A 27,886-nucleotide genomic window follows, 5' to 3' on the forward strand; every position below is an offset into this window, starting at 1 on the left:
TCTGTCTATGTGAAGCAGAGGCGAAAGAGGTGTGTTGCTTCCGCAGGGGAGACTTAAAAGGTCTGAACATCCAACATCGGCTCAACCCCCAGAATCCTCCTTTCCCCAGAAATGGCTAAGCTGCGCATGGCTACACGCGGGAGGGTCTAACCCTTGTGTGCTCAGGTACATGGCGTCGCAACACACGAATTGCCTGCTGACGCGTATGCCCCTGCGGGGTTTTCTAGCATCAGCCAGGGCTTCATGCCTATGTAATCCAAGTATTCATTGATTGTAATCCACAAATCTAAGCTCTTATATCAGTTTACCAGTTAAATCCAAACTAGCCATGATTAAAATAGGTCTCTTTCTTTTGTTTCAGATTCAGTTTGCGACTCAATATCGACCTGCTACAATAAAAAATGTGCCATTTTTTCTGTCACTTTTTCTGCATGTTATGCTGCAGCATTCTTTTTAAACGTAAAAGAAAAAAATGAAATTCTGCTGAATTAGGGCATTCCCTTAACGTTAAGTTTCTCTCGCATTCTTACAACAGCATTCTTGAGTGTTTTCATTGGTGAATGCGTACCACCATCATACAAAAGATAATTTCCTTCTTTTTTATACTACTGCAGATAGCAATGAAGCTTGTTGAGAAGTGTTTTTATTAGTGGAAAAATCTAAAACAACATAAATCTAAAAATGCCTATTTTTGGTGATAATCGTGATTTTAGCCCCCATGCCTCCCACAAAGCTTACCTTGTAGCTCATTGAAAGGCAGTTCATGATGTTCTGGCCTGTTTAAGCAGAAAAAGAAAGAAAAACAGGAACGTACAGCTCTTCTTTTGACCTGCAAAGACACCTATAGACACCCTGTGTCTCTTACTGTGCGCGTGAACCCATTTAACTACTTTTTTTAATCCTTTACGCAGTGCTTCGAACACGTCTGATTAACCTCTCTGTCTTTCATTGTTCCCTCTCTCTTCTTCTGGTCCCCCTAAGAAGTTTAACATTCCAAAGTGAGACAGGGGCTCACACTTACAAAGTGGTTATAGCTACTAGCAAGGCTAGTGAACCATTCTGGGTGTTTAATTTCAAATTTTTTTTAGAAATTGCCTGTGGCAGATAGCACAATTATAGTCCATGAGTTGGTCTGCTAGATGGCATGATCAAAAATTGACAAAAAAATGCATATAGACTAATTAAAAAATTACGAATTACATTGTAAACTAATTATCTTGTGGCATATATTGCAATTTACAAATTCTAGCAGGGGAGCTCGCAAGGCAGATCCACCTAGAATGAATTCTCAGGATGACACCAGTTTCGAGATAACAATTCCCAAACTTTGGGGAGAAATGCATTGGCATTCCACTTACTTTTGTGCATCATTGAATAAAACGATGTTTTCTTAAGGAAGTAAGTGGAACGGCAGTGCACATTTATAGCAAGTTTTACTACACATATCTCGTAAATGGCGTCATCCACACAAGTGTTTTCAAGTGGATATGCCTTTCAGTCTCACCCACTAGACTTTGTAAATTGCTATGTGCCATAAGATAATTAGTTAAAGAAATAGTGAATTTTTGATAATTAGTAGATTATGCATTTACATTTTTTTGTTCAAGTAAAATCCACCTCTTAAGAGTAGACCAGCTCATGGACTAGAATTGTGCTATCTGCCTCGAACAATTTAAGAAAAATTTGCAAGCTTTCTCTGAAAGACCTTGTATAACACTCTTGCTGTGTACCATCTTTGTGCTGTTCCCCAATATGCAGAATAACTTTCTTTCCAGTAATTGAACACTTGTGGGAAACAAAGCTTACACAAGTGAAAAAAATTTAGAGACGGTATTTACTTCCCGATGACAGTACAACTCAATATGCCGAGCTGTACCTCCCATTCAAATCCATTGTTAACCACCAAGTTGCACCATGGTGCACACTACAGTTGCATATATGGAGCACATTGCAGTGCGGCAATCAAGTGTGCATGGAAGCTTGGGCTAATTTCACGTTATTAAATTAGCATGGAAAAGACTTGTTGCAAGTCAGTCCCAACTGTGTCTTCTTCCGTGCTGTGCTCATTTTATGCTATCAAGTATGAATAATTGGGTGGCTCTGAAAAATTCAACTTTGAAATATTGGTTGGTTATGGATGCAACTTTCATGACCATGTATCTTTCAACCTGTAGTTTCCTTTGCAAATTGAAAGCTACTATAATGACATGTTTAGGTGCTGATGCCTGATGTTATGAATGCGTTGGGCGATGTTGACAAGGACCATATGGTTATACCATATACCGTATTTTCCAGCCTACAAGTTATACCTTTATATAAGTTACACTCCCCTAAAAATGAGTAAAAAAAATACATATACAAGTCGCACTGGTGTATAAGACGCACCTGTCCATTCACAAAGCGATCTAAAAAAATTCAGTCACATTTCACTTCGTGAACAGGGGTCATGTGCAAGCCCCCCCCCATATCGGTGCCATTCCTATAGAATTATGATAGCAATGATATGTTACGGGGATGTTGGGAGTATAAAACTGAAATTACAATGTATATACAAGCAGAGTCAGTTGGTTTAAAATGGCTGACTAGTAACAACACGTAACAGCCAGCATCTCACAATCTTCTTCTTCCCTCTCTTCTTTCATCCTTCTGTAACAGGACCCTTGGGTGGTGAAGCGCCGTCTCAGTGCATGGTAGGTGAAGAACTGCGAGCGAACTATGGCTTCAGCCATGAAACGTGCATGACATCAACAGGCGGCGGACTTGAGGATGGATATAACTGTAACGGCGTGATCTCGTAATTGACGTCGTTAACTTGACGTAGCACTTCATAAGGCCCTGTGTAGCGACGCTTCTGGGAGAAGTTGACCCGATGACATGGTGACCAAAGCAGCACCAAGCACCTAGGGCGAACTGAACATCACAATGGCACCAGTTGTAATGCTCCTTTTGCGGATCTTGTGACACTAATAAGCGAGATTGGGCGACTTGACGCACCATGTGAGCACGATTGATGACTTCACGAGCGTACTCAGTTGCAGCACGGGGCAAAGAAGGTAGGATGGTGTCAAAGGGTAAAGTGGGGTCGTGACCATACAAAAGATAAAAGGGTGAATATCCTGCGGTGTCATGTTGGGACGAGTTATACGAGAATGTCATGTAGGCCAGCGTGGCTCCCAGTCACGGTGATCGTTGGAGATGTACATCGACAGCATCTCTGTGAGTGTTTGGTTGAGATGTTCCGTAAGACCATTTGTTAGCGGGTGGTAGGCGGTGGACAGCTTGTGCCCAGTCGCACAAGAGCAGAGGAGGTCGTCCACAACTCGAGACAAAAACGAGTGGCCACGGTCTGGAAGTAACTGTCGAGGTGCACCGTGCTGGAGAATGACATCGTGAAGGAGAAAATCGGCGGCGTCAGTTGCGCAACTAATCGGCAACCTTTTTTATCGCATAGCGTGTCGTGTAATCAGTAGCGACAGCGATCCACTTATTCCCTCTAGTCGTCATCAGAAAAGGGCCAAGCAGGTCAAGGCCTACGTGAAAGAATGGTTCAGAGGGAACTTCAATTGGATGGAGTCGGCCTGCAGGTGGCAGGGGAGGTTTCTTCCAGAGCTGACGCAATTTGCGAGTTGCGACATAACGCCGCACAGAGCGGTAGAGACCTGGCCAAAAGAACCGGCGTTGTGCACGGTCGTATTACGCAAAACACCAAGGTGTCCAGCCATTGGTGCATCATGAAGTTGTTTGAGAAAGACGGCTTGCAGATGACGAGGAAGGACAAGGAGCAACTCAGGGCTGTAAGGATTGATATTGCGGCGGTAGAGGATGCCGTCATGCAACACGGACATGCGGCACATGCCGTCAGTGCTGCCAGATTGCACTCTGGTGATGATGGACTGTAAGAATGCATCGCATTGTCCAGTGCGCATGTCGGTCATGTCAGTCAAAGCCATCACGCAGGTCACCGGATCATGCACAACAGGATCAGGAGGATCCACGGGGTGATGCGAGAGGCAGTCAGCGTCCTTGTGCAGACGTCCAGACTTATAGTTGACAACAAATGAAAATTCCTGGAGCCACAAAGCCCAGCGACCAAGCCATCCTGTGGGGTCCCAGTAGGAAGACGGCCAGCAAAGGGTGTGGTGGTCTGTAACGACCGAAACATGCGGCTGTATAAATATGGCCGGAACTTGGCGACAACCCAAACTAAAGCCAAGCACTTTCGCTCGGTGAAGAAGTAATTTCTCTCGGCAGGTGACAGGAGGTGGCTGGCGTAAGCTATCACGCGCTCGGTACCATTCTGCTGTTGGGCCAGAACAGCGCAGATACCGTGGCCACTTGCGTCAGTGTAGACTTCGGTCAGTGCAGATGGATCAAAGTGGGCAAGTATAGGAGCGTTGGTCAGAAACCCGATAAGAGCGGCGAACGCGTGAGCTTGCTCAGGGCCCTGTCAAAGGCCCTGAGCAAAGGCCGAGATCTGTCAAAGGCCGAGCAACATTGGCAAAGTTATTGACGAAACGGCGAAAGTAAGAACACAGGCTGACAAAGCAACGCATGTAAGAAGCAGAACGTGGCACAGGAAAACTGCGTATGGCGTGAACTTTTTCTGGATCTGGTTGGACACTGGATGTGTCAATGAGGTGTCCTAACATGGTAATCTGACGGCGCCTGAATTGACACTTCGTGGAGTTCAGTTGGAGGCCTGCTTTTCGGACGACTGCAAGAATGGCAACGAGTCGGGTAAGGTGGCTGCCGAACGTGGGAGAAAAAACAATAACGTCGTCAAGGTAACAGAGACAGGTCGTCCATTTGTAGCCTCGCAGAAGAGAGCATCATACGTTCAAATGTCACAGGAGCATTGCATAGGCCAAAGGGCATGACTTTGAACTGATATAAGCCATCCGGCGTGATGAAGGCCATCTTCTCATGGCCCATTTCATCAACTGTAATCTGCCAGTAGCCGGATCGAAGATCGATGGACGAGAAGTATTTAGCTCCATGCAAGCAGTCCAAGGCGTCATCGACGCGTGGTAGTGGGTAGACGTCTTTTCGCGGGATCTTGTTTAAGTGGCGATAATCGACGCAAAAACGCCAGGTACTATCTTCCTTTTTGACAAAGACGAGAAACGAAGCCCATGGACTGGCTGAGGGCTCGATGACCCCCTTTGCGCAGCATTTTGTCCACTTCTGATTGGATGACTCAACGTTCAGCATGCGATACACAATAGGCACACCAACGAATAGGATTCGTGTCTCCAGTGTTGATACGGTGGCGAACAACAGATGTTTGTCCTAAAGGCTTGTCGCTGAAATCAAAGATGTCAAGGTACGATTCTAGGAGGAGACGTATGTCCGTGGCCTGTGCAGAGGTGAGGTCAGGTGCAATCATCTTCGTTGTTAGGGAACCAGAGCTGTGACCTGCAATTGGTGCTAAGAAACCGCTCCCGGCATTCAGACTTTCAATGTCAAATTTGGAAGTATTAGAAACGTTGGCCAAGAACATGCCAGCTGGAAGCACTTGAGGGCACAGGCTGAGATTCAGAAGCGGAAGAACGACACTGTTATTGGTAATCGTCACCAGCATATGCAGAAGAGCAACGTTCCGGTTCAAAAGCATGTCCACGATGGGGCGAAGGGCATATTCACGTCGGGAATTTGTGGCTGTGCGGTCAAAGCGACATAAGTGACTGCCTCAGGTGACAGACGCACATCTTGAAGAGAACACAAGTGCGGTGGAGCGGTGCCTGGAGCATTGGCGACTTGAGGCAGTTCCAACTGAAGAACACCGGTTGCGCAGTCAATGAGAGCGGAATGATGGGATAAGAAGTCCAATCCAAGGATAATATCGTGAGGGCAGTTGTCGATCACAGCAAAGAGAACAGAAGTAGGCCGGCCGGCTATACCTATGTGCGCAGTACACATTCCAAGTACAACCAGCACACCGCCGTCGGCCACATGAAGCACTCGGGCAGCTGCTGGGGTGAAGACCTTTAAACGTCTACGTACGCTAGGACTCATCACAGATACGTGGGCTCAAGTGCTGACGAGTGCTTGGATAGGTAAGCCATCTATTTTAGCGTCAATTACACTTCTCTTTGTGGGCAAAGACAGAGGATTTGTTGCAGTAGTGGGCAATGCAGCACCACCTCCAAGGGCTGCATATTTTAGTTATCCGAAAGGGTGCGGCCAAAAGCTACAGAAAAGCGTGAAAATAGTAGAAGGGCGTTATTTGGCTCTGGGGTAGGTGACAGCACAGAGAGAATGTAGGCTAAAGTTTTCAAGTTCCTGTCTAACGATGGCTTGCACGAGGGGAACTGAATAAGGGCCAGCATCAGGGCTACGCGAACAGAAAGCTGCAGGTGCCATCGCGTCCAGTTCACATCGAACGATCTGCACTACGTGCTCTGACGACGACACATGCTGCTGTGCAAGCTGATCTTCACACGTCGACATTGCGGCAGCATTGGGAAGTCTGGTGAATGGGTGCAGGACGCGTCGGCTTTCGGCCTGCTCGAATTGTCGGCACTCTTTGATGATAGCATCAAGTGTAGAGCAGCTTTTGCACATGAGCAGATTAAAGGCTTCGTCAGCAATTTCTTTGAGCACATGCCCTGCCTTCTCAGCTTCTGTCATGTCGTGATCGGCTTTACGACAAAGCGCTAGCACGTCCTGGATATATGAAACATAGGACTCTGTGGGGGATTGGGCACGAGAGGCCAGTTCCTGCTTTGCAGCAATTTTATGGCTGGCTGGTTTGCCAAACAACTCTGTTAACTTTGCATTGGTCCCAGCTGGTTAGCTCCTGTTCGTGGTTTTCGTACCACACCTTTGCCGTGCCTCTTAGGTAGAACAACAGGTTAGCTAGCATTAGCATAGGGTCCCATCTGTTGATTTCACTCACGCATTCGTACATAGCCACCCACTCTTCGACGTCAGCACCATCGGTCCCGCTGAAAGTTCCAGGATCCTTGGGTTGCACAACCATAACCGAAGGGGACAGCGACGTAGCGGGCGATGGTGATGTTGGAGGCTGCAACGACGTTGATCCCAAGTGCTCACCGTCATTCACGGTGAGGATGGTGATGCGACGTCCACTGTGGAGCTCTGTTTCCAGCCGTGGTACCCCGCGTCTCCCAGCAATGTGTTACGGGGATGTTGCGAGTATAAGACTGTATTTACATTGTATATACAAGCAGAGTCAATGGGGTTAAAATGGTTGACTAGTAACAACACGTAGCGGCCAGCGTCTCGCAATCTTCTTTTTTCTCTCTCTCTTCTTTTATCCTTCCATAACAATATGGACCCTCCAGGTGTGTTTCTGCATCGTGGTCATTGCAATGTTGCGTATAAAGTCCAAGGGCGATAACATTGTCCCTGTGTGCCAGATGCTGTATGTGCGAGTGAAAGCGTGCAATGGTAATCAAATCGCTCACAAGGGACTAAAGCGGCAAGGCAGTGGGCGAGGGAGGGGTGGCTTGTACTCTGGTGGCAACTACGTAGTTTGCACAGCAGCACACACTGTATCTTGAAAGCGATCTGCAGCTGTGACGACTTCAGAGTCGGTCGGCTCGCATTGCTGCTCCATCCTTCTCACACGGCGTTTGGCAACTCAATCATGAGATGAAGCCAGCATCTCCATAGCGACCACACAACCCATAGCAGCTACCAGAGGAAGCCAACGCAGCGTGCTTCGAGTGGCCATAGCTCCAATCTGATTTTGACGAGTTTTTTGCCGCGCAGTGTTCTACAAGCTGCACAGATGAAAAATTCAGAAAAAAACACACGACTTATACACCAGAAAATACGGTAGCTCTTTTTAGTGATATAAAGTTGGTTATCAATGATGAATATAGTTTCACCTCATAAAAGTTCAGAACAGCAATTGAAAAAAAAGAAAACTGCCCGAAATCAAGTAAAATATAGTTTATCCAGTAAAATGTTGTTGCTCTTTCAACAGCCATCCATATGTTTCAGATTGCCTAGTGGTGAAATGCATGGCTACCATTGTGTTCACCAAAGCATACATGAGTACCAAGTCTACCATTACAGAGTGAGCAGTGCGAGTGGAAGAAAAGAGAACCAGCCTAAGCTATTGAAATGACCACTCTGTTGCACTACATACTGTTTCAAGTGTTGTCACTGGGACTGTGACCTCAAAAGAAACCACATTTCTGGATTGTGAAAGCAAGACTCTTACCGGGAGGGATGACAAAAGGAATGCTGCATGCATCAAGGCTCAGGTTTGCTGCCTCTGCACTCTCTCCATGCAGAGATGAGCTCAAGGCTTGAGAGAGAATCCAGTTGAGCGTCCTTGGGTTGAAAAATTCTGCTGGTGAGTGCATGGGTGACTTGAGCTACACGAGATGGAAAGCAAAGCTCAATCAATTGTGCTTCTTTGCATATGCGACTAGATCATCGGCTGTGCCGTCTCTCGTTGGAGATGCCCGGGGGCTAACACACTGGTCAGCGTATTTTAGGCCCCACATCTATGTAGTTTAGACATAGTATATTCTTAGATCATGTCCACTGCAGCAGGGAATTGTGGCGTCATGCTAAGCTGTCTTTACCGCAAAGCCACTGTAACGAGTGTAGGTAAATAGAAAAGACGCATTGTTGTCCAATAAAATGTTGACTACTTCAGTACAAACACAAAGAGAGAAATGTGATTTCACTGCTTTGTAGTAAGAACTCGTACTGCAGTATTGAAAATATTTAATTAAGTCCAACTCGATGGCCATATTGCTGTTTTCACATTTGCTCAAGCTGAGGTGACATTGACATTTATATCCAAATCGTGTTTGTCTGAGCTACTCTCTTGGCCAGCCTGGTCTATACACTTGCTGAGTTAATAATGCAGGCTGTAAAATTAGTTGTTGAGGTCTATTACTTCAAACAAGTTCAAAATTTGTGGTAATTCGCAATTATACTTTCACCTAGGTATTAACTGGAGGTGCAGCAATGTACTAACCTGCATGACAATATTACTATGCCCACAGTGGAATATGTAAACCACCTGTAAAAACACGTCTGCTGTCTCCATTACTATGCTGGCATTAAACTCCACACAGTGTTTGTCGCTATGACTACATTTGGCTGCTGTTGCCGCAGAAGCTCCCATCTACTCCCAGCTTCTCGGTGAACACAACTGAATTGAGCCCAGCATGTTCACTTTTGAAAATGATGCTGGCAAGTCTGTATATGTTGCCTTCATCTCAGTTTCTCTTGCAAGTGTCACTAAGTACATGCAAGGATGACTGAAACTGCAGGGCAGTGCAAGATTACTTTGGAGTTGCACACATTAACTCAAGTGCTTGTTTGATTAATGTGAAGTGTGCCCACAAAGCTGCTGACTGATGTATAAAGGGCAAAGTGCAATGTAGATATCCAACAAGTTTCACTAATGCAAACATTTTAAGAACCAACCACAGTTACAATGTTCACGACAACCCAGCAAGGAAGTATTCAATATCGTCCTTAGGATACATTCAAATGCACACCTTGTGGCATATGGCGTCACACAGTGCTTGTCCAAACTCGCCATCTTGAAAGCAGAAATAGTTGGCGAGTGCCTCCAGGTGGTCATAAAGCCGCAGCTCAATCACAAGGTAGGACACACACACCCGATTCAGCAGCTTCATCCTGCACAGCAGATCTCTGCTTGAGAACATGGCTCAGTGCTGCCTTTGTATGCTCATGTACAGACCTACCAACCTTAGAATTAAAAACACACTGTAGCAGAAAGCAAAAACTACTCAAATTCATTGAAGAATACCAAAAATTATTTGATTATTCAACATGTATACTGTTTATTAAAGATTCGCAGACACTGTTCTCTAGGGATGCCGTGAACAGGATTTCTGCTATATATTGTCGCAGCAACAATGGTCTCTGCCTCTGACAAGCTGAAGTGTTTATGAAGTTGATGAATGGAATAATTCACGTAACAGCTGTTAAAGATTCAGTTTCCATTATGTGATGGTTTTATCAGTTGATGTCGCTGCCACACAGGTATGCCTGTATAATTAATGGGTCCGAAAAATCAGGTCATCAGAAAAGCACTTAGCAAATTTGTTTGCTTAAACAATATGCAATGATAAATTGTAAAATATTTGTGTCAATACGACAATCACAAATCAGCGCTAAAAATCGGGCATTTCACAATAAAATCACAAAAGTTGGCAGGTTCGAATGTGGCACAGCACTAAAACCAAATCAAGAGAGATAAGAATATCACATTTAGCCATTCCCATTTCAAGGTAAGCCTCTGCAAACTGCTGCAAGTGATGTGCAGTAAATTAGAACTTGTTTGAGCAAGCCTGAACCATGTGCGACTCCAAATGTCTCTGAGACCAAAGAGCACAGGAAAGGCAGAGTCTATGTGCTCCCGAGTGAACCTGACTGTATCTACAAGTGGGGTCCACTGGAAGCAGTGAGCCTAAGTGAGGACATAGGCTCACTGCTTCCAGTGGACCCCACTTGTAGATACAGTCATATGAACAACAGATACAGACATATGAATCAAGTGAAATTAATGTGCCAGAGCACCAGACAGGTTGTGATAGACTTTCTGGAGTTAATTCCACCGCTAATTAATTTATTCACCGCTAAAACCACGTTTCGTACTAATTTCCTTATCAGAATATCAACGCTCAAGGAACGTGTACCGGCAGCCAACACTCGACAATTAGAAAAGTGGTGTCTTCCCAAAACTCGAACGAATTATGGTCAATAAATGTTAAAGTATATAATACCTTACACCCTGAACAATAATACAACCTTAATTGATGGCCCCGCAATAAATAAACATGCTTTAATTGAATACTTTTTGTACAGTATAGCTTAATCGGCAATATATTTATATCATGCAGTTTACATTCGGCATTTTGCGTTCTTTTGTGTGGACTAGTGTGGAATGATTTTGCAGACATTGTCCAATTTCATTTTTTTTTTCTCGCTCCCCGTTTTTATAACAGCTCATTCTTCATAAAATATTTTACTCGAAGTTATGCATGTGTGCACTTGAATGGTGTGTGTATATATGCCATGTACGCGTGTATATGTAGGTGTACATATATGTATATATATGGGGCGTATGCGCGCCACTTCTACGGGTTTTTGCGTGTGTACGTGTGAATATAACATGTCAGTGTACAATATTGGTTTGTTATTGGTGTATATATATGTAAATATTTTTTGTTCTCATTCGTCACAGCTTGGTGCGCACAGTTCCTTTTTTTCTTTTTCGTTCGTTTTTTTTGTTTCTCAAGTTGCTTTTTTTTCTTCTTCTAGTGCAACATACACTGCTGTTTTGCCGCTGTTGCCACTGCCTGTAGGGCCTCAGGCCTCGTCAAGCTGCTCAATGAGCAGCTTTTTGTCTGGGGTCCATTTTTCCTTTCCTTGAGGAAAATAAAACCGATTCTGATTCTGATTCTGATTCTAATGGGCATGCACCCAAGTAGTGGAGCCATCAGAGTGCCTCAGCCGAGAATGGAGCCTATGGCTTGCAGCAAAATGCCATGGCCAATGAATCACCTTGCTACGAGTGAGGACATATGCAACTAAAGAGCTTGTGTCAAAAAAAAAAAAAAAAAATTATGGATGTAAGATGCAAGGTTATACAGTAAACTAAGTAGGCCCTTTGGGCGATAAGGACCATTCACTACAGAAAAAGTTGACAGTCACTTTAGCATATGCCAATGAGGATGAAGGCAAAAGCCTGCATGCTCACGAGACACTCATTACATTACTTGACATTTTCATTCTAATGTGTTTTTACTTCCTATTACTTGTTTTCTCCTACAAAAGGTGTGGGTTCGAGTGCCTTAATAAGCTCTACCTTAATTAGTAACAGAGGTCATGGGCTCGACTCCCACCAAAGGTCGTGGGTTGAGACTCTTCGTCTTCTCAATGTCAATTGAAATTCAACTTGTAGATATGGCCGGTTCGCCTATATCTTGAAGTAGGTTCGACTTCCACCAAAGGTCGTAGGTTCGAGTGCCTTAATGAACTATATTTTAGTTAACTGTGCCTTAATTCATGTCACCTTGATTAACACCAAAGGTAGCGGGTTCGACTCTTGACCTTCACAATGTCAATTCAAATCGAACTTGGAGATACGGCCGGTTCGCCCATATCTCCATGCTATAGGTTCGAGTGCATTCTTTTGGTTACTGAAATGAAAGTAAAAAAAAGAGACGTAGTCACCTTATAATAGTGAGGACTACTTCTTTTCTCATAGCAGAAACAACAATATAAAAAAAATATGTAAGAAAATGAAAAGAAATTGCGTCATAGAGTCAGAAATCCACAGCACACAGTCCTATATAAACACGCAAGAACATAACAGTATAAAGTTCAAATGCAAGTTGCACCACAATGAGGCTGTAAACAAAGTCACAAACACACACACAGCCGTGATGTAGACTGCGATGAGCATATAGACAGATGAGGAATTGCACAGAGTTAAAATAATGCACGCACAGGATACAAAAGAAAGTTATAACACGTAATTTACAAGCACTAATAATTACAAATAACAGAAGCAAGTTATAGTAACATCATGTGATTATTTAGAGAAATATCTAGTACTTGTTAAGGATGCCTATTCCTTCATAAAGATGTTGAAGTGCGTTCAATGCTTTTCGCTGTGCTATTTTCGATGGGCATGGGCCCAGCAGTTTAGATAGTGAGAAAGGCCGGTGAGAATCAAAGGAGCGTAGCTCTTGTTCTAGCTGCCATCTTTGCATCGCATATATGAGGCATTCAAGAAGTAGATGGGGAACTTCCTCATCGCCGTGGCCACAGGAGCAAGCCGGGGAACGAGCCCGTTTTATATGATATAGGAAATGTTTTGTGTATGCTGTCCCAAGATGCACTCGATGAATTAGCGTTTTGGTACTTTTCGAAAGCTCTACATCCAGCTGGTATTTGAGTTGAGGGTCCATTTCATAAAGAATTGATTCCTTAATATTTTTATTAAACCAGGTTGACATACACAAGTCCTTCTTTAGTACTCTCAATATACGTTTCATGTCCAATGGTGATAAAGGGAGGAGTTGAATTTCTGCATCCTTATGGGCCGATTTGCCAACGAGTCCATTAATTCGTTGCCTGCTATACCAGCAAGTCCTGGGACCCACCGTAATATTACTTCATGTTTCCTTTCATTAGCCTGGGTTAGACTGTTCAGTACTGTGTATGTTATTAGTGCATGTGGTTGGCTGTCATTTAATATCTTCAAGGCATGCTAAAGCCGATAAGGAGTCCGTGCAAATTACCCACTTTGTTGTTGTCTCATATGTTTTGATAAAATAAGTCGCTTGGGAATTGCCACTAATTCCGCTATTGTTGCTGACGACGTGCATCCTAGTCAACAAGCGGACTCTACCTGTAAGGATGGTGTAACATAAGCTGCAGACAGATAGACAGACAATGAACTTTATTTGATCCTGAGGAGCTTCAGCGGGGGGGCCCTATCGAGGACCCGTGGAAGCCGCTGGCCGCGTCCAAGTCGGGGCAGGAATACCGTGATGTTCCGCCCTTTCTCGGGCCCTCTGGATTGCCTCTAGTTGTGTCTGGAGCAATGGGCTCCGGAGTGCCTCTTCCCAGTTGGCTTCACTGGACAGAGGGCCGTTAGGTAATGCGGGGCATTGCCAGAGCATGTGCGCTAACGAACAATAAATCTGATTACAGTCTGGACAGCTTGAATCGATGTCTGTGTAGATACGGCTGAGAAAGCCCAGCGAGGGGAATGAGCCCATCTGGAGCATTCTAAGTGAAACTGACTGAGACCTGTCTAACTTCGGGTGAGGCAGAGGATAGGCCCTTCTACTAAGCCGATAGTGAGATGTTATCTCGTGAAAAGTAAGGAGCGAATCGTTCTGCTGGATTTCATCCTGTCCCCATAAGGCCTCCATGCCGCCGCCGCGCGTTAGATCTTGCGCACGGTCATGGGCAAGCTCGTTGAGGTTGGGCATGTTCTGATGAACGTCCGCACCCATGTGGGCGGGAAATATAGTGATGAAGTGAGTGCCAAGGTTTGTTCTCTTTTCCAGAATGGAGGCAGCCTCTCGGGCTAGGTTAGCCGATTCGGAACCTTTGATGGCCGCTTGTGAGTCGGTGAAAACGTTGGTGCGCGAGGGGTCGGTCATGGCCAGGGCTATGGAAACCTATTTGAAGTAGTAGCTTAGCGCAAATAAAACCACGGACACAAGGAAGACAGACAAGGACAAGCGCTACTCACAACTGTTTAATGGAAGGAAGGATAGTGCATATATATATATCCTCTTGTCATGCATGCGCCTACCAAGTAGAAGAGAAGCCGGTACATGCACATCAAAGGCGGTTGCGCAAGAAGTTAAATTTGGCATCCAGTAATGTGATGGAAGGCTCCCTCACACATCTATCTCTATTCTTTGTGATAAAGAAGGCCTCAAGAGCGAGCCTGGAAGACACGTTGCCGCTGCTGCCAAGAATAGTTGTCGCAGAAAATAGAGCGTCGCAACCACACGCGGTAACATGAGCCACTAAATGTGCGCCCTTATCCTCTTTTTTCTTCAGTTTTTGCGCATGTTCCCTTAAACGGTCATTAACACAATGCTCAGTTTGACCAATGTAGAGCTGCCCACAAGGGTGCAAGGGTACCTGTTCTGCGACTCCGCTCGTAGCTAACCTAATCAAGGCCGAGGAGCACAATTCCCCTTTGCCGTCAATGATTGCCACCGCGAACGTGCTAGAGTTGCCGTACTGAGCCGCATCGACAAAGACAGTCGAATCTTGATTCTCGCTGGCCTTCTGTAAAATCGCCCGTGCTCAGGCTTTTCGCCTCCCTACATTGTATTGCGGGTGCATATTCCGAGGGAATGGGCTGACCACAAAGGTTGCCCGTGCCTCCCTGGATAAGGCGATTTTTCATTCATTAAGTATTCTTGGAGCCATGCGGGCCTCGTCTAGGATGAGTCTCCCTGCCCTGGTTGACGAGAGCCTGACTACCTGAGTAACATAAGCTGCAGACGCACTTTCTTTGATTACAGAACTGTCCATGCAGTCGTGAGTAGATTCCTGGTACTTGTCAAATAGGGGATGTAACTCTAATTGTTTCACTGCTAGTGTGAAAATATCACTTTTATTTTTAAGCCCATCGATTGACGTTTCTATTTTCGGCACCTGCAGAAGCCATGGTAGGTAGCAGAGGTATGAGTGCCAAAAAGCCGTTTGTGGAAGTCACAATTTATTCTCCTGAAACATGGCGTGTACCTGTGCACCCGGACGGTTCTCTATCAGAGAGATAAGTGGGTGCGCAGAATGCTGGGTAGAAATTCTGAGGAGATGTCAGCATATTTCCAGGCTGCGAATTATGGTTAAATGTGGTTCCCACGCTTCTGCAATAGTGAGGTGAATGGATGTAGCTGGCAGGACTCCTAGGCACACTTGTGAACTTTGAGCCTGCAACAGCTGTAGTCGGTGGAGGGACGTCGCAGATAATTTGTACAATACAGGGGCGGAGTAAGCAATTCTCTGACAGACAAGTGCTGAGCACTTGTCTGTCAGCACATGAAGCAGGGATGCAGTTGTTCTACTCCACTTCGTGCCTGCCATTCTGGAGAAAACATTTATCACACAACTAATTTGGTCCTCCAGGGCGGTCAAATGATGAGTCCATTGAAGCTGGTGGTCTAAAATCAAGGTGAGAAAACAATGTTTCCCAACCAGCTTGATCTCATGGCCGTCTGTTGAAAGACCAAAATTTCTCACCTTTTTTCTTGTGCAAGGCAAAACTGCTGATTTGGCATAAGATATCTACATGCCCCACTCTCTTAAATAATCACCGATTGTGTTCAAGGCTTCCTGCAGTCGACGCTTGACAATTTCTAGAGACTTGTTCGATGTCCATATACAAATGTCACCAACATACATAGATATGTTTATGTCTGCTGGAAGTACTGCTGGTAAACCTACTATTGCTGCATTGAAGAGAAGTGGCTTGTGGTACTCCTTTGTTTATGGTGTATGCATCGCTTTGTCTGTCATTTGTATTTATATATATATCTTTCTGTCTTTCAAGAAGTTAGCAATCCATTTGAGAAGCCGTCCATACAGTCCGAGAGCTGAGAGTCCAAGTAGAACATGAAGGTGACTGACAGAGTCAAAGGCCTTCTTAGCATCAATAAACACAGCAACGGCAATGTTTCCATAACTGAGCTCGTGGTCAACAAACGTTACCAAGTCAAAGATGCAGTCCATTGTACATCTATGTTTTCTGAAACCAGCCATTTGATCTGGTAGACAACTGATGGATTCTATCCACTATTGCAGTCTAATATCGATCAATTTTTCCATCACCTTTGAAACACAGCTGGTTAAACTAACAGGACGGAATGAGTCAAGAGACAGTAGCGTTTTGCCAGGTTTTAGCAATGGGACCACGTTAGCGATCCTCCAACTTGCAGGAACACGTGCTTCCTCCCACATCTTGTTGAAGACGTGTAGGAGAGTGGACCTGCCTGTTGGGCCAAGGTTTTTCAAGGTGCAATAAGAGATATTGTCAGGACCAGTCGCTGTTCTTTGGCATGTCTTCGAGAGAGCCTACTGCAGTTCTTTTAGAGAGAACAGAATATCCCACTGGGCATGAGGCAAATTGCAAGCATCTTCAATCTGTTGCTGCACCAAAAGATTAATTAACTTCACAATAATTAACATCAAAGGTCGTGGGTTCGACTCTCGGCCTTCACGATGTAAACTGGACTCTTACTTGGAAATATGGCAAGTTCACCCATATCACCAAGTGGGTTTGACTCCCACCAAAGGTCAAAGGTTCAACTCTCACCAAAGGTCGTGAATATGAGTGCCTTAATTAACTTTATCTTAATTAACTTTGTCCTAATTAACATTACAATAATTAACACCACAAGTCATGCTGACACTCTTTAGCATTGGCTAAATGCTTTCTTGTAAAGAAATTGATTACCTAATTTGCCCTAATTAATACCGAAGGTCGTGGGTTCAGCTCCCATCATAGGTCAGGGGCCTTAACTCCCTATGAATTTTGTTGCCATAACACCAGACAGAATTTTTGGTCCTATGAGCCATCAAAAGCTTTTGACTTAATAATTTATGTTACTGAAACAGTATATGATTTTACAGGGTGTGCTGTCCTATGCTCAGCCTAACACAACCTCCATCATGGTCATCTATGCTCCATGCACTCGAGTACACTTTTACATGCCTTGGAAATGCCTACAAACTTTGTGGTTAGGTATTACAATGACTGTAGAAGGATCGACATTTGGGCGAGTTGGTACTGGTTGAACATCTTGAAGGGGCAGCGCAAAAAGACGATGACAGAAGGCAGGAACACACAGGACAGCGTTGTCCTGTGTGTTCCTGCCTTCTGTCATCGTCTTTTTGCGCTGCCCCTTCAAGATGTTCATTACAATATTTCTTAGTCTATAGTGTGACTAACCCCTGTATTCAAAAAATGCATCCTAACGCGAATTCCATGCTGGACTTGATATAAATGAATCATGTGAACGTGCCCAAGATGCTCATTGCATTTCCTTTGGTGCGTTCAGGACAGGTGTCATTTAAATAAAGTCAAGCGTGGGCTTCAAGTTAAGATGCATTTCTGAATACAGAAGTCTTCTGAAGCATGACAAGCCGGAGTGCATGCATGAGGGCCCCAAAGCTAAGGCATTGCAGAACCACAGGACCACAAGCTGCAAGCAGCCATCAGCTTCTCAATGGCAGCGACTGACCACAGTGCTCAGGCCCACAGCTTCATTGCTGTCGGGATAAAGTTGATGCAATGGTCTATCTTGAGCCTCACGCATTTTACGTGTCAGCGTCATGGCAGGTGTGCGCCTTCAAGCTGCAGGCGGCCGAATGTGCACCGAGGAAAGACCGTGTACCTATGCCTTCCCCTGGGCAGGCTTTCGGGGAGCGGTGCAATTGCCATATTGAAGAGTATGCGCGACAAGATGCTGTTACAAAGGACCCCTGCTGCAACCAAGCATGGTGCCAACAGTTACTAGTTTATACGAACCTGTACAGCACAGATGTGCAGGAAGCCCTCTATGAGTGCAATGCAGACACCTGATGATGTTGGCCTCATCAAGTGCTCTAAGTATTGGCACAGGATTGATGTTGTCAAATGCTCAGTAAATGTCAAGAAGCGCCAGGCAACACACTAATCTCCTCGCACAAGCATGCTTGAGAAACAATACATCTTCTATCGCATCAGTCATGCAGTGCATCATTCAGAATCCGAACTGTTGCTCTGTGAAGAATTCGGTGGTCTGACCCTCGAGCCGTCGCAACATGACAGGGTCGAAAAGCTAACATGCTGCTGAGGTTAGTGTGATGAGACAGTAGGAGATCTCAAGTGCCGATTTACCCGGTTTAAATATCTAAGTGATCACTGCTGAGCGCCACTCCTCCTGTAACATTCCAGTTACCCACACCCTATTAAACAGCTCAAGAAGCAGTTCGCTGGTAGATTACGTCACCATGCTCCCAGGGTGTCTACCAAGTTGACATTTCCAAATTCCCTGAGTTTTCCAGGTTTTCCCTGAGTGCCATTGCAAATTTCCCTGAGTGATGCAGAACTATGTTTTATATCAACACGGGCCGAAACCATATCGCCTGATGCTGTCACTCTCTAGTAAGCACATGAAAAAAAAAAAGCAACTTAATCCAATTTGAATACTAAGGAGCAGTGTTGATGTTATTCAAAAAGAGAATAGAAGGCAGGGGTTAGTAAAATGCACAGCAAATAAAGTGTCTTCGAAAACAATTGCAAATAGGGTCAAACATTATCAAATATGAATAAAAAGGAGATGCATACAAAGGCAAATATTTTCTAATATGTGCTATTTCTATCAACTGACAGCAACCTCAGTGGGATGAGGCCTGAACTCTGTCACAATTGAGATTCTCTCTCAACAGCTCGAAAGTCAACCTCAACAGTCCTGACATACTCTCAGCGCGCGCACGACGCCCGAGTGTTGTGTTGCACTGCTTCAAAGAGTGTATTTTGGTTTGGATGAGGGACACCTGCATCTCGGCATCAGCCAAAACTTTACTTTTTGAGCTCAAGCTCTTTCGGCGGTGACAAGCTTCCTTTCTCGTTTATTCCTCAATGCGTAGGTCACTTCTGTTCTTGTCTGCCTTCTGCCACTCGTTCGCCCCAAGGACCATTTGAAGCATCTTGATCAGTTGCACAGTCCACGACCGATTTTTCGAGCTCCCTAGGGGCCGCGAAAACGTCCGAAAAATCGGCCAGTTGGAAAAAAATAAATGCGTGTCATTTACTGCCCTTAGGGGCTCAAACCACCACAGGCACGTTCGAAAACGCTCTGAAGGCCTGTCGGTACACATATTAGGCATACCTGTGCTCGTACTGTGACAGGAAATGCCGGGCGCCCGCGTGCATAATTAAGATATACATACTGTATTCCGTGGCAATAGCCCCTTCCCACGCTTGTTATGCTTCACTGCAATACTCTTCCATAAGCTTTACCGAGTAACATTTCTGTACAGAGGCGAAGCTGACTTTCACGAACTGGCATTATGCAACGCACCGTGTTTTCCAGGTTTCTAAGCCAATCGCGAGGACCACAAAGGTGGAGTCCATGCCATTGCTGACAGCAGCGAATTCTTTCAATAAAAAGTTCGGCACCCACTGGCAAGAAGCTTCATAGCGAACGTCGAAGCAGCTAGGCCTAGCGTTGCCGCAGTGGTGGCAACAGGCGCCAGCGGATCTGCTTGCGAGAGTGCTGGTTCGAGGCGGCGAAGTAATCAAGACGGCAGCGGTGGTGCCTTTGATTAATGCCGTTTCGGACCTGCGGTCGCGGCAAAACGTCCGGAAAATTGGACGGCAAAGAGTTCTTGCGTCGGAAATTTCACACGTTCTGATACATTGACACTATGGGGTACGAGGTGGTGCCGCGAAGCCGTCCAAATTATAGGGAATCCGGAAAGTCGCTCGTTGACTGTACACTGCCAACTGCTCCTGCCAACGATAGGGCGTCAAAGACGATTCATTACGATTCCTGTCTGCTACTCGAGCCAGCATTACCGCGACTTTTGACCCTTTCAATAAAATTGCCACTAATTTTCCCTGATAGAGGCCCAAATTCCCTGAGTTTTCCCTGACTTTTTCCAGACTACGCAAAATCCCTGAGAATTCCTGGTTTTCTCGGTTGGTAAACACCCTGGCTCCTGTGATAAGTGCCGCTTGCACACCATGAGCGTGCATCTAGCTCTGATGCAGTAATGACATCATCCGATGCACTGTCCATTGCTGCCACACAGGGGGACTCATGCGGAAGCAGTAATTTCTGCTAACAGTCTACACTTGCAGGTTAGTGCTGACATACTTGCAGAACAGTTTGCAAAAAAAAAAAACAGTCTGCAAACTGTTCTGCGAGCATGTACAAGCGAACATGCAAATATATGGCCAGTGTGGCCAGCGGCTTTTTTGTTAGACAGCACAGATGGTAAAGAGTGAAAGCTCGCTATACCTTTTACTCATGTTGATCAGATTTAAGGGATGCCCAAAGTGAGGCCCATCACTCCTTGTGTAGCTGCCGTGTATGTCTGTGGGTGATAGCATCAATGTGGTTGTATGTCATTCAATTGACAAAGCTATTTGTCCGAATAGCCCATCATTCAGCCCTGCATGCTGCTTGCAGTTGCAGTAGCTTAAGGTCTAAGACTTGTGTCTGCGACCTTCCAAGACCTTCTCTTGTGTTGCACCGAGTTGTGGCCCTATATGCTCAGTCCCTTAAAAACTTGAGTAGGTCGTAGCCTGAACGTGGCGCTCCATCTGTAAGATTTGTGCAATATTTCTTTAGAGCCATTTCATCTCGAGTCATCAGGATGTTTTTGCTAGCAGGAAAAGTAAAAAATGTCTCCGGCACAGTCAAGAAAAAAAATTATGGCAGAATCCATTCATGATGACTGTCGACGGTAATGCGTTAGCTTTGAATCAATATAGCCAAACAATGTATTGCCACTGTCGAACCAAATTACGTATGAGGCAGAAGAATCAACATTTGAGCAAGTTGGTACTGGTTGAACACCTTGAAGGGCCAGCACAAGACGACAAAGACTTGCGCTGCCCCTTCAAGATGTATGAGGCATGTACTACAGCAGGACTTCTCTTTCATGCTTCCCTTTGAATACTCTTCGCCATCTTGTACCACTGCCACAAATCTTGGGGTGGCATCCGAAATGCATTGCACACAGGCACATGTGAACACTGAGAAACCCATCGTGTGGCAATTGGGCTTCTCTCTCGTGCTTCTATGAAGATGTATATGTACAGCAGCAAAGCGCATCTCACGACAGTCAACGCAGATGCATTGTCCTTCACTTGCATTTCGCGTGGTGTTCTTAATGTTACATGAGTTTTATGATGATGACGGTGATTTATTGTCACCCTCCTTTGAAACAGTGCGGTGACAAATAGTCACCTAGCCTGGCTAAGTTAAAGCCCAACTGCAACAAATCTTTTCACTGCGTAAAAAGCACCGTTTCAGATAATTTAGACATGCAGTAGCCTCTGTACAAAATCTTACGCTTGAAATACAGGTAAATGTGTCACAAAGCGCTTGCAAAAATCTATGTTTTTCATACCGAAACTGAAAAAAATGCTGCCATCATCACCTGGCGAAAGTGACATACAGTGAAGAACATGGGGAACTAGCACCCGTACTGTCTGCTTCCATTGCTTGTATTCCGTTTACGTGGATAAGTGACCAAGTCCCGCACGTGTGCTAGCCACAGAGTTAGTATACTTATTCGCTGCTTCGTGTGCTGTGACTATGCCGTTGTGAGCCCGTAATGTTCCTTTAATGCCAACCGAGTTCAGCCGTTTTCTCTATCTGGTGGTCTGCATTTAACAGCAGGGCCTCGATGCATTCTTCTTCCTCTCGAAGAAGAGCACACTGGGGTGGCCAAGCTATAGGTGTGGTATAGTCCAGCTTAACGCGGATGTGATGCATGTGTGGCACAGTTATGCTACATAAACGAAAATTGGATGCTCCACAGTCTAGTGTGGCTGGCCCAGGAAGAGAACATATCCTATAGCACGCTGGAGCAGCTGGAACAGGATGTATCGTGCGCTGCCTTGGCTGAACAGCAGCATGGTGTTCAGGCTGACTGAAGCGAGCGTGTTGTGTTTGCGTCTTCAACAAACAAAAAAGCAGTCACTTGCTGCGCAATTGTCCGCTAGCGCTGCAGGAACAACTGATCGCCACGCTGCTGTGGGTCACGTTTAAAGCGCAGGTAAAAATTTTAGTGATCTTAGCGTCTCCGGCATGGCATATCCAACTTCACCGGCCGCTGCCTGGCACGCTAGAAGGGCCAAACTCTTTGCCCGATCAGACAACTACCGGCACCTGTAGAATGATAAGTAGCTGAGCCTTGGCATGGCTGGGCTTGAGGGACTAGGTTCTAAGTGTGCGCAAACTCATGGCCAGACAGGCTGCACTGTGGCTGCAATAAAGCTTTGTCTATTTCACTCTATGGCATTGCATTTCTGCATGGGTCGCTGCTGCATCTACACCATGACTGCCGCATCACCTTCTACTTCATGACAAATGCAGCATACGGTTCCTTCTCGTTTCTGGCGCTGTGTCAGAAAGGATTTCGTTTGTCTACTTCGATGCGTCCGATGGAGAGATGCACGAAATATCTGGAACAAGATGCAGTACTGGAAATGATCGTTCGAGAATATCGGCCTTGAATACAGCTTACCTTGGATTGTTACCTTTGGTTTTCGTGTGTTATTGCAGCATATGGTACTTATAGTCACCCCTAGAAAGCATTTTCTAAGCAAATATTGATGGGTAAGTGACTGCTGTTGAAATGTAGCTTGTGGAGCTTCATGAACAGCAGTTTACATATGCTTTATGTGCACAAGCTGGTCCCATTTCACTTGCTTGATGCGCCTTCGTGCACGTTTTCGCTCTGAAAGCTGGGACAGGAAAGATGTGTATGGTCTCTCTCTACTCAGCGTTCTGTACTGCACAGCCATATTGCTTGTGTTCGAGTATGTATTCGAGCATCCAATGGCCACACAATGCATTGCCATTTTTGCATCAGTTCAAATTACGAGCGCAACAAAGAGAATGCATGCCCGTCACCCGTCAACTCACAAATGATGAGCGAGCAATGCGTCCGGCTGCCTATATGTAACATGGAACAGCTGAGATATCAATAGTTGCATACGGTTATTCAATATTCGCCATATCCACATCACTACTGCTTTATCACCAGGCGCATACGCATTGTTTGCATAGGTGTTATTTCATAGCTGCTAATAACAAAAATTAGGCAATTGCCAGCCCTGCGGCTTTGCCAAGACTACTTTGAGAGTATACGCTAGACATCTATATTCAATTTAGCCCAAGTGAAATTTCGTTGCAGTTTGCCTTTAGTCAGATATTCTATACATGGTTTTCATTCTAGCATTTTTGCATACGTCTCCTGTATTTTTTTTCTTCTCTTCCTCAAAACATATCCATCTACCTTGCACTGCTATATACAGTAGAACCTCGCTCATGCGTTTTGGAAAAAAATCATGAGAAAAGATTGCTAACCGAGAGAATGTATGATCCTAAAAAAAAAAAAGAAAGAAAATTCGGCAGATTCAACTATTGTTGACATCTACGCAATGTGAAGCATCACGGGGATCCTTGTGGTGGCACGGGACGGACGCCGACGAGGGTCGATCTGGTGGTGCTCCGGCAGCCTCAGCCTGAGATGTGTCTGCGTGTTGTTTTAAGAAGGCAACGAGAAACCTAAACAAAATCGAGCTGGTGGGCAATGCAGGATGACACTGAAGCGAAACGTGATGCGCACATAGCGCCACCTGCAGCAGGGAAAGGCAGTGCGTTTGGATTATCGCCTATTAAAAGCATGCAGTACGCTACCAATGGCACTACACACCATGCGCTATAAAACAGGTAGCCTATTGCAATAGGTTTGGCAGCGATAGCTGTGAATGGAGCATGTGACAACCCGGGCAGACATTTGCTGGTACCAGAATAAGAAACTGTGTACGCCGTCGTTTTCACGGGACGAGCGGCTATACCCATAGTGCACCGCCTATAGAGGCGCCACCGATAGCCACCTAGTGGGCGCTTCCAACAGTATGCTCAGGTGCAGTAGCAGACAACAACCCTCTGCAGCAAGGATGGCTGAATTTCGCGGCTGCGATTTCTTCTTTGTTCGGGTGCCAGACTGCTTCTTCTACGGATACAGCTGCAGGAAAGATGCTGACCTGTGTGGGGACGGGCATGAACACGATGTTACCGGTGTTTGGGACAACCCGGTCCACATATGTGCTAGGTGCGTCCTGCAGAAAAACGCAACAAACCTCATTTGCACGAAGTGGAACTCATGTTAACTAGCTGCTAGGTTTTGTTGCATAACCTGACATAATCAATGACGAACTCTTCTCAGATAAGGATAACTATAACATATATCAGTGCGACCGCATTGGTAAAAGAGGAGGCGGCGAGTTATTAGCGGTGAAAAAGACAGTCTTATCGTTTCCTCTTAATACTAACCTTACCATAGAAATAACTTGGGCTGCATGTGTTACATATTATGCTAAAATACTTTTAAGATCATGTTATTGCCAACCGGACACAAATTCTTCTTTTTCTAGAGAACTACATGATAACATAAAGTGAGCTACTCAACTATATTCAGCTGATGTAATATACCTTTTTGACGATTTCAATTATCAGTTCATTGATTGGTCTGCCATCTCTACCACATGTCGCACCTCATCAGTTTTTCTCTATGTAACTTTTGACTGCAACTTAACAAAAGGTGTTAACCAATTCACCTACGGTACTAACATATTGGACCTGGTTTTAATGACTGGACAAGAGACAACTGGTCCGATTTTTTGCACAGGAGGTTTAGTAACCACCAGTTCCTTCAGTTAAATTATTCTACCTTTACCTTTTACAGGTCCAGCGGCTAAAACTATTTGGGATTATAACGGTGGTAATTATGATATATTCAACATCGAACTAGAAGCTTCTTATAACGAACCTTTTCTGCCGTTGTTTGCCTAATGGACCAACTGCAAATGAGACTTGGGTTCTTTATAAGCAAAAAGTATTAGAATTACATAGTTGACAAGTATGTGTTGCTAATCTCTGTATCCAACGATAAAACTAACCCTTGGTTTACTAAACAACTTTTAACATTACGAAATAAAAAAATATGTTTCTACAATACTGTGAAACATAAGAATGCTGCGTCCTACTGGGATAAATACGAGGATTGCTTACAAGTTTACTGTAAAGCAATAGACACAGCCAAGAAGAAATATTATTCGCAGGACTTGACCTCACTTATTAGAAATAATCCTAAAAAATTCTTTTCTCCCTACAATAAGTCCACTAACCGCATTACAATAAACAATTCAAAACAACCTTCGCTTTCTGATAAAGATTCTGTGATTGCTTTCAATGCATATTTCACATCTGTTTTTATACAGGAAGATTGTTCCAATGTGCCATTTATTCCTGAACAACCCTTCCCTTTCATGGCTCTGATCACCATCACTGCCGAAGGTATCACGAACCTCACCATGAACCTTAGTTTCTACTTCATCTGGCATTGATCACATCAACTCTAAAATACTGAATACTACTGATATTTCCAGTCTCTTTCCGTGTCCCCTCTTTACCTAGTCTTATCATCAGGTGAGCTGCCTAAGGACTGGAAGATTGGTAAGGTAGTTCCCCTATTTAAATCCAGTGACAAACACTCGCCCTGTAATTATCAACTCATTTCACTAAGATGCATTTGCTGCAAATTACTTGAACTTATTATAGCTTCTCATATCTACGGTCACCTTGAATCAAATAGCTTTTTTTTCTCCAATCACCATGGCTTCAGAAAAGGCTACTCAGGTGACACTCGGTTATTTGAATTCACGGCTGACCTTCACTTTAACATGAACACTAACGATCAAACCGATTGCCTCTGTCTCGATTTCGCTAAGGCGTTCGATACTGTACCTCATTGCCATTTGATTTACAAATTGTGTGCCTTTTGTAGTCGAAAGTGGACTAACTCAGTGTTTCACTATTGGATGAATACATGTAATACTGTAGTTTCAACTACCCCATTGTACAAATATGTTGGCATTTATCTTTCATTGGACTTATTCTGGACAACGCATGTAGCAACTGTCTCATCCAAAGCTTCTCAATCTCTCGGCTACCTGTGTAAAAACTTGCGCAACACGCCTTAGCACATCTTACTTATGTTCACCCACAACTAGAATACGCTTCGTTCGCAGGTTCATCATATCAATATTATCCAATCCGTATGTTGGAAGCCGTTCAGAATAGGGAACCCAGATTCATCTCTGGCAACTATGACTATAATTTGAGCATTACCAGAATAAAACAAGACCTTACATTTCAGTCATTAGAAGATCACCGTGTCATTGCTCCTTCGTGTCTGTTTCAAAGGTACATTTATAATAATAATTTTCAGTTTGCTGCTTCATGCTCCTGCGCACACATCTTGACGCATTCACAACGCACTTAGTTTCATGCACATTCATGGTAAAACGCAAGCATTTAACTCATCATCACTACCCAGACCTAGTGGACATTGGAACGGTCTCCCAGATCACACTGCATCCATATCCAATCGTGAAACATTCTGTGATAACCTGAATTCATTGAGTGTTAATATTGTACAATGATGTTGCACTTTGCTATTTTTGTCATGTAATTACCGTTGCCCCCCTTACTCAATGCCCTTCAATGGGCCTGTAAGGTAATGTGAATAAATAAATAAATAAATAAATAAATAAATAAATAAATAAATAAATAAATAAATAAAAGCAATGCGATGTCTCGACCGTTCTTCTTTATTTCTACCCCTGCCGTAATACTGATTCTGTACCTCAATAACAGGCATACGTCGTTAGTGCAGACTTATATCTCAAACAAATCCGCACAGTGCGATGTCTGCACATGTCGTTGTGATCTTTCTGCCAATGTATACATGTGACATCAGCGAGTAATTGCCGACAAAGTCTCCTCAAGAAGAGTAATTGTGAATTTATTGATGGAAACACATGCTCTAGTCAACCACGGCATGAAACGCACGGGTTAATAAGAGCGCAAGTTAGCGCTGTACCGCCCATGAACTATAGTTCCCGCTGCAGTTTTCACAATTTAAAATTTCCGAAGGGAGCTGCTTGGAAATGTACAAAGCTAAAGTCTGACCAACTTTTCAGCAGTTTTGTTTTCTCAAATGTGCCTACAGAAAAATGTGATATGATATATTTAAAGGCAAAGCAGCGCTAGCCAGAGCAGGGTGTCTACCAAGTTGACACTTCCAAATTCCCTGAGCTTTCCAGGTTTTCCCTGAGTGGCTTCGTAAAATTCCCCGAGTTACACAGAACTTTGTTTTATGTCAAGATGGGCTGACACCATGTTGCCTCGATGCTGTCATTCTCTAGCAAGCATTTTAAAAAAATACGGAAGAACTACTTAATACAGTTTTATTTATTAGTAAGGAGTAGTAGTGCTTACTTTATTCAAAAAGAAAACAGAAGGTAGGGGTTAGTAAAATGCATAGCAAATAAAATACCTTCAGAAAAAAAAGGTAAAACCTATTGCGAATCAAGTTGAACATTCTCAAATACAAATAAAAAGGAGATGCATGCAGAAGCAACTATTTTCGAATATGAGCTATTTCTATCAATTCATAGCAAGCTCATTCATATGAGGCCCGAACTTTGTCACAACTGAGATTCTCTCTCACAACAGCTTTTAAGTCAACTTCAATGGTTCTGACATAGTCTCAGCCTGTGCACAATGCCTCAGTGTTGTGTTTC

General features: G+C 44.4%; 1 protein-coding gene across 10 annotated transcripts in view; it reads right to left on the minus strand.

Moving 5' to 3' along the window:
• Grip163 (gamma-tubulin complex component 6) overlaps nucleotides 1–27,886 on the minus strand; it is a 521,720-nt gene that overhangs the window by 115,044 nt on the left and 378,790 nt on the right. For 8 of the 10 annotated variants that reach the window (XR_011514995.1, XR_011514994.1, XM_070539799.1 and 5 more), the window contains 4 exons: nucleotides 24,284–24,358; nucleotides 9,495–9,636; nucleotides 8,195–8,351; nucleotides 739–776 (listed from right to left, as the gene is read on the minus strand). Coding sequence is in view for 8 of the 10 variants with exons in the window: in XM_070539799.1 (XP_070395900.1) it covers nucleotides 739–776; nucleotides 8,195–8,351; nucleotides 9,495–9,636; nucleotides 24,284–24,358 (412 nt within the window). In the remaining 2 variants the exon portion in view is untranslated. The remainder of the gene's footprint in view (nucleotides 1–738; nucleotides 777–8,194; nucleotides 8,352–9,494; nucleotides 9,637–24,283; nucleotides 24,359–27,886) is intronic. The other 2 variants (XM_070539801.1, XM_070539802.1) reach the window with 1 other exon arrangement.

This window comes from Dermacentor albipictus, chromosome 6 (genome assembly GCF_038994185.2).
Source record: "Dermacentor albipictus isolate Rhodes 1998 colony chromosome 6, USDA_Dalb.pri_finalv2, whole genome shotgun sequence".
Classification (NCBI taxonomy): Eukaryota; Metazoa; Arthropoda; class Arachnida; order Ixodida; family Ixodidae; genus Dermacentor; species Dermacentor albipictus.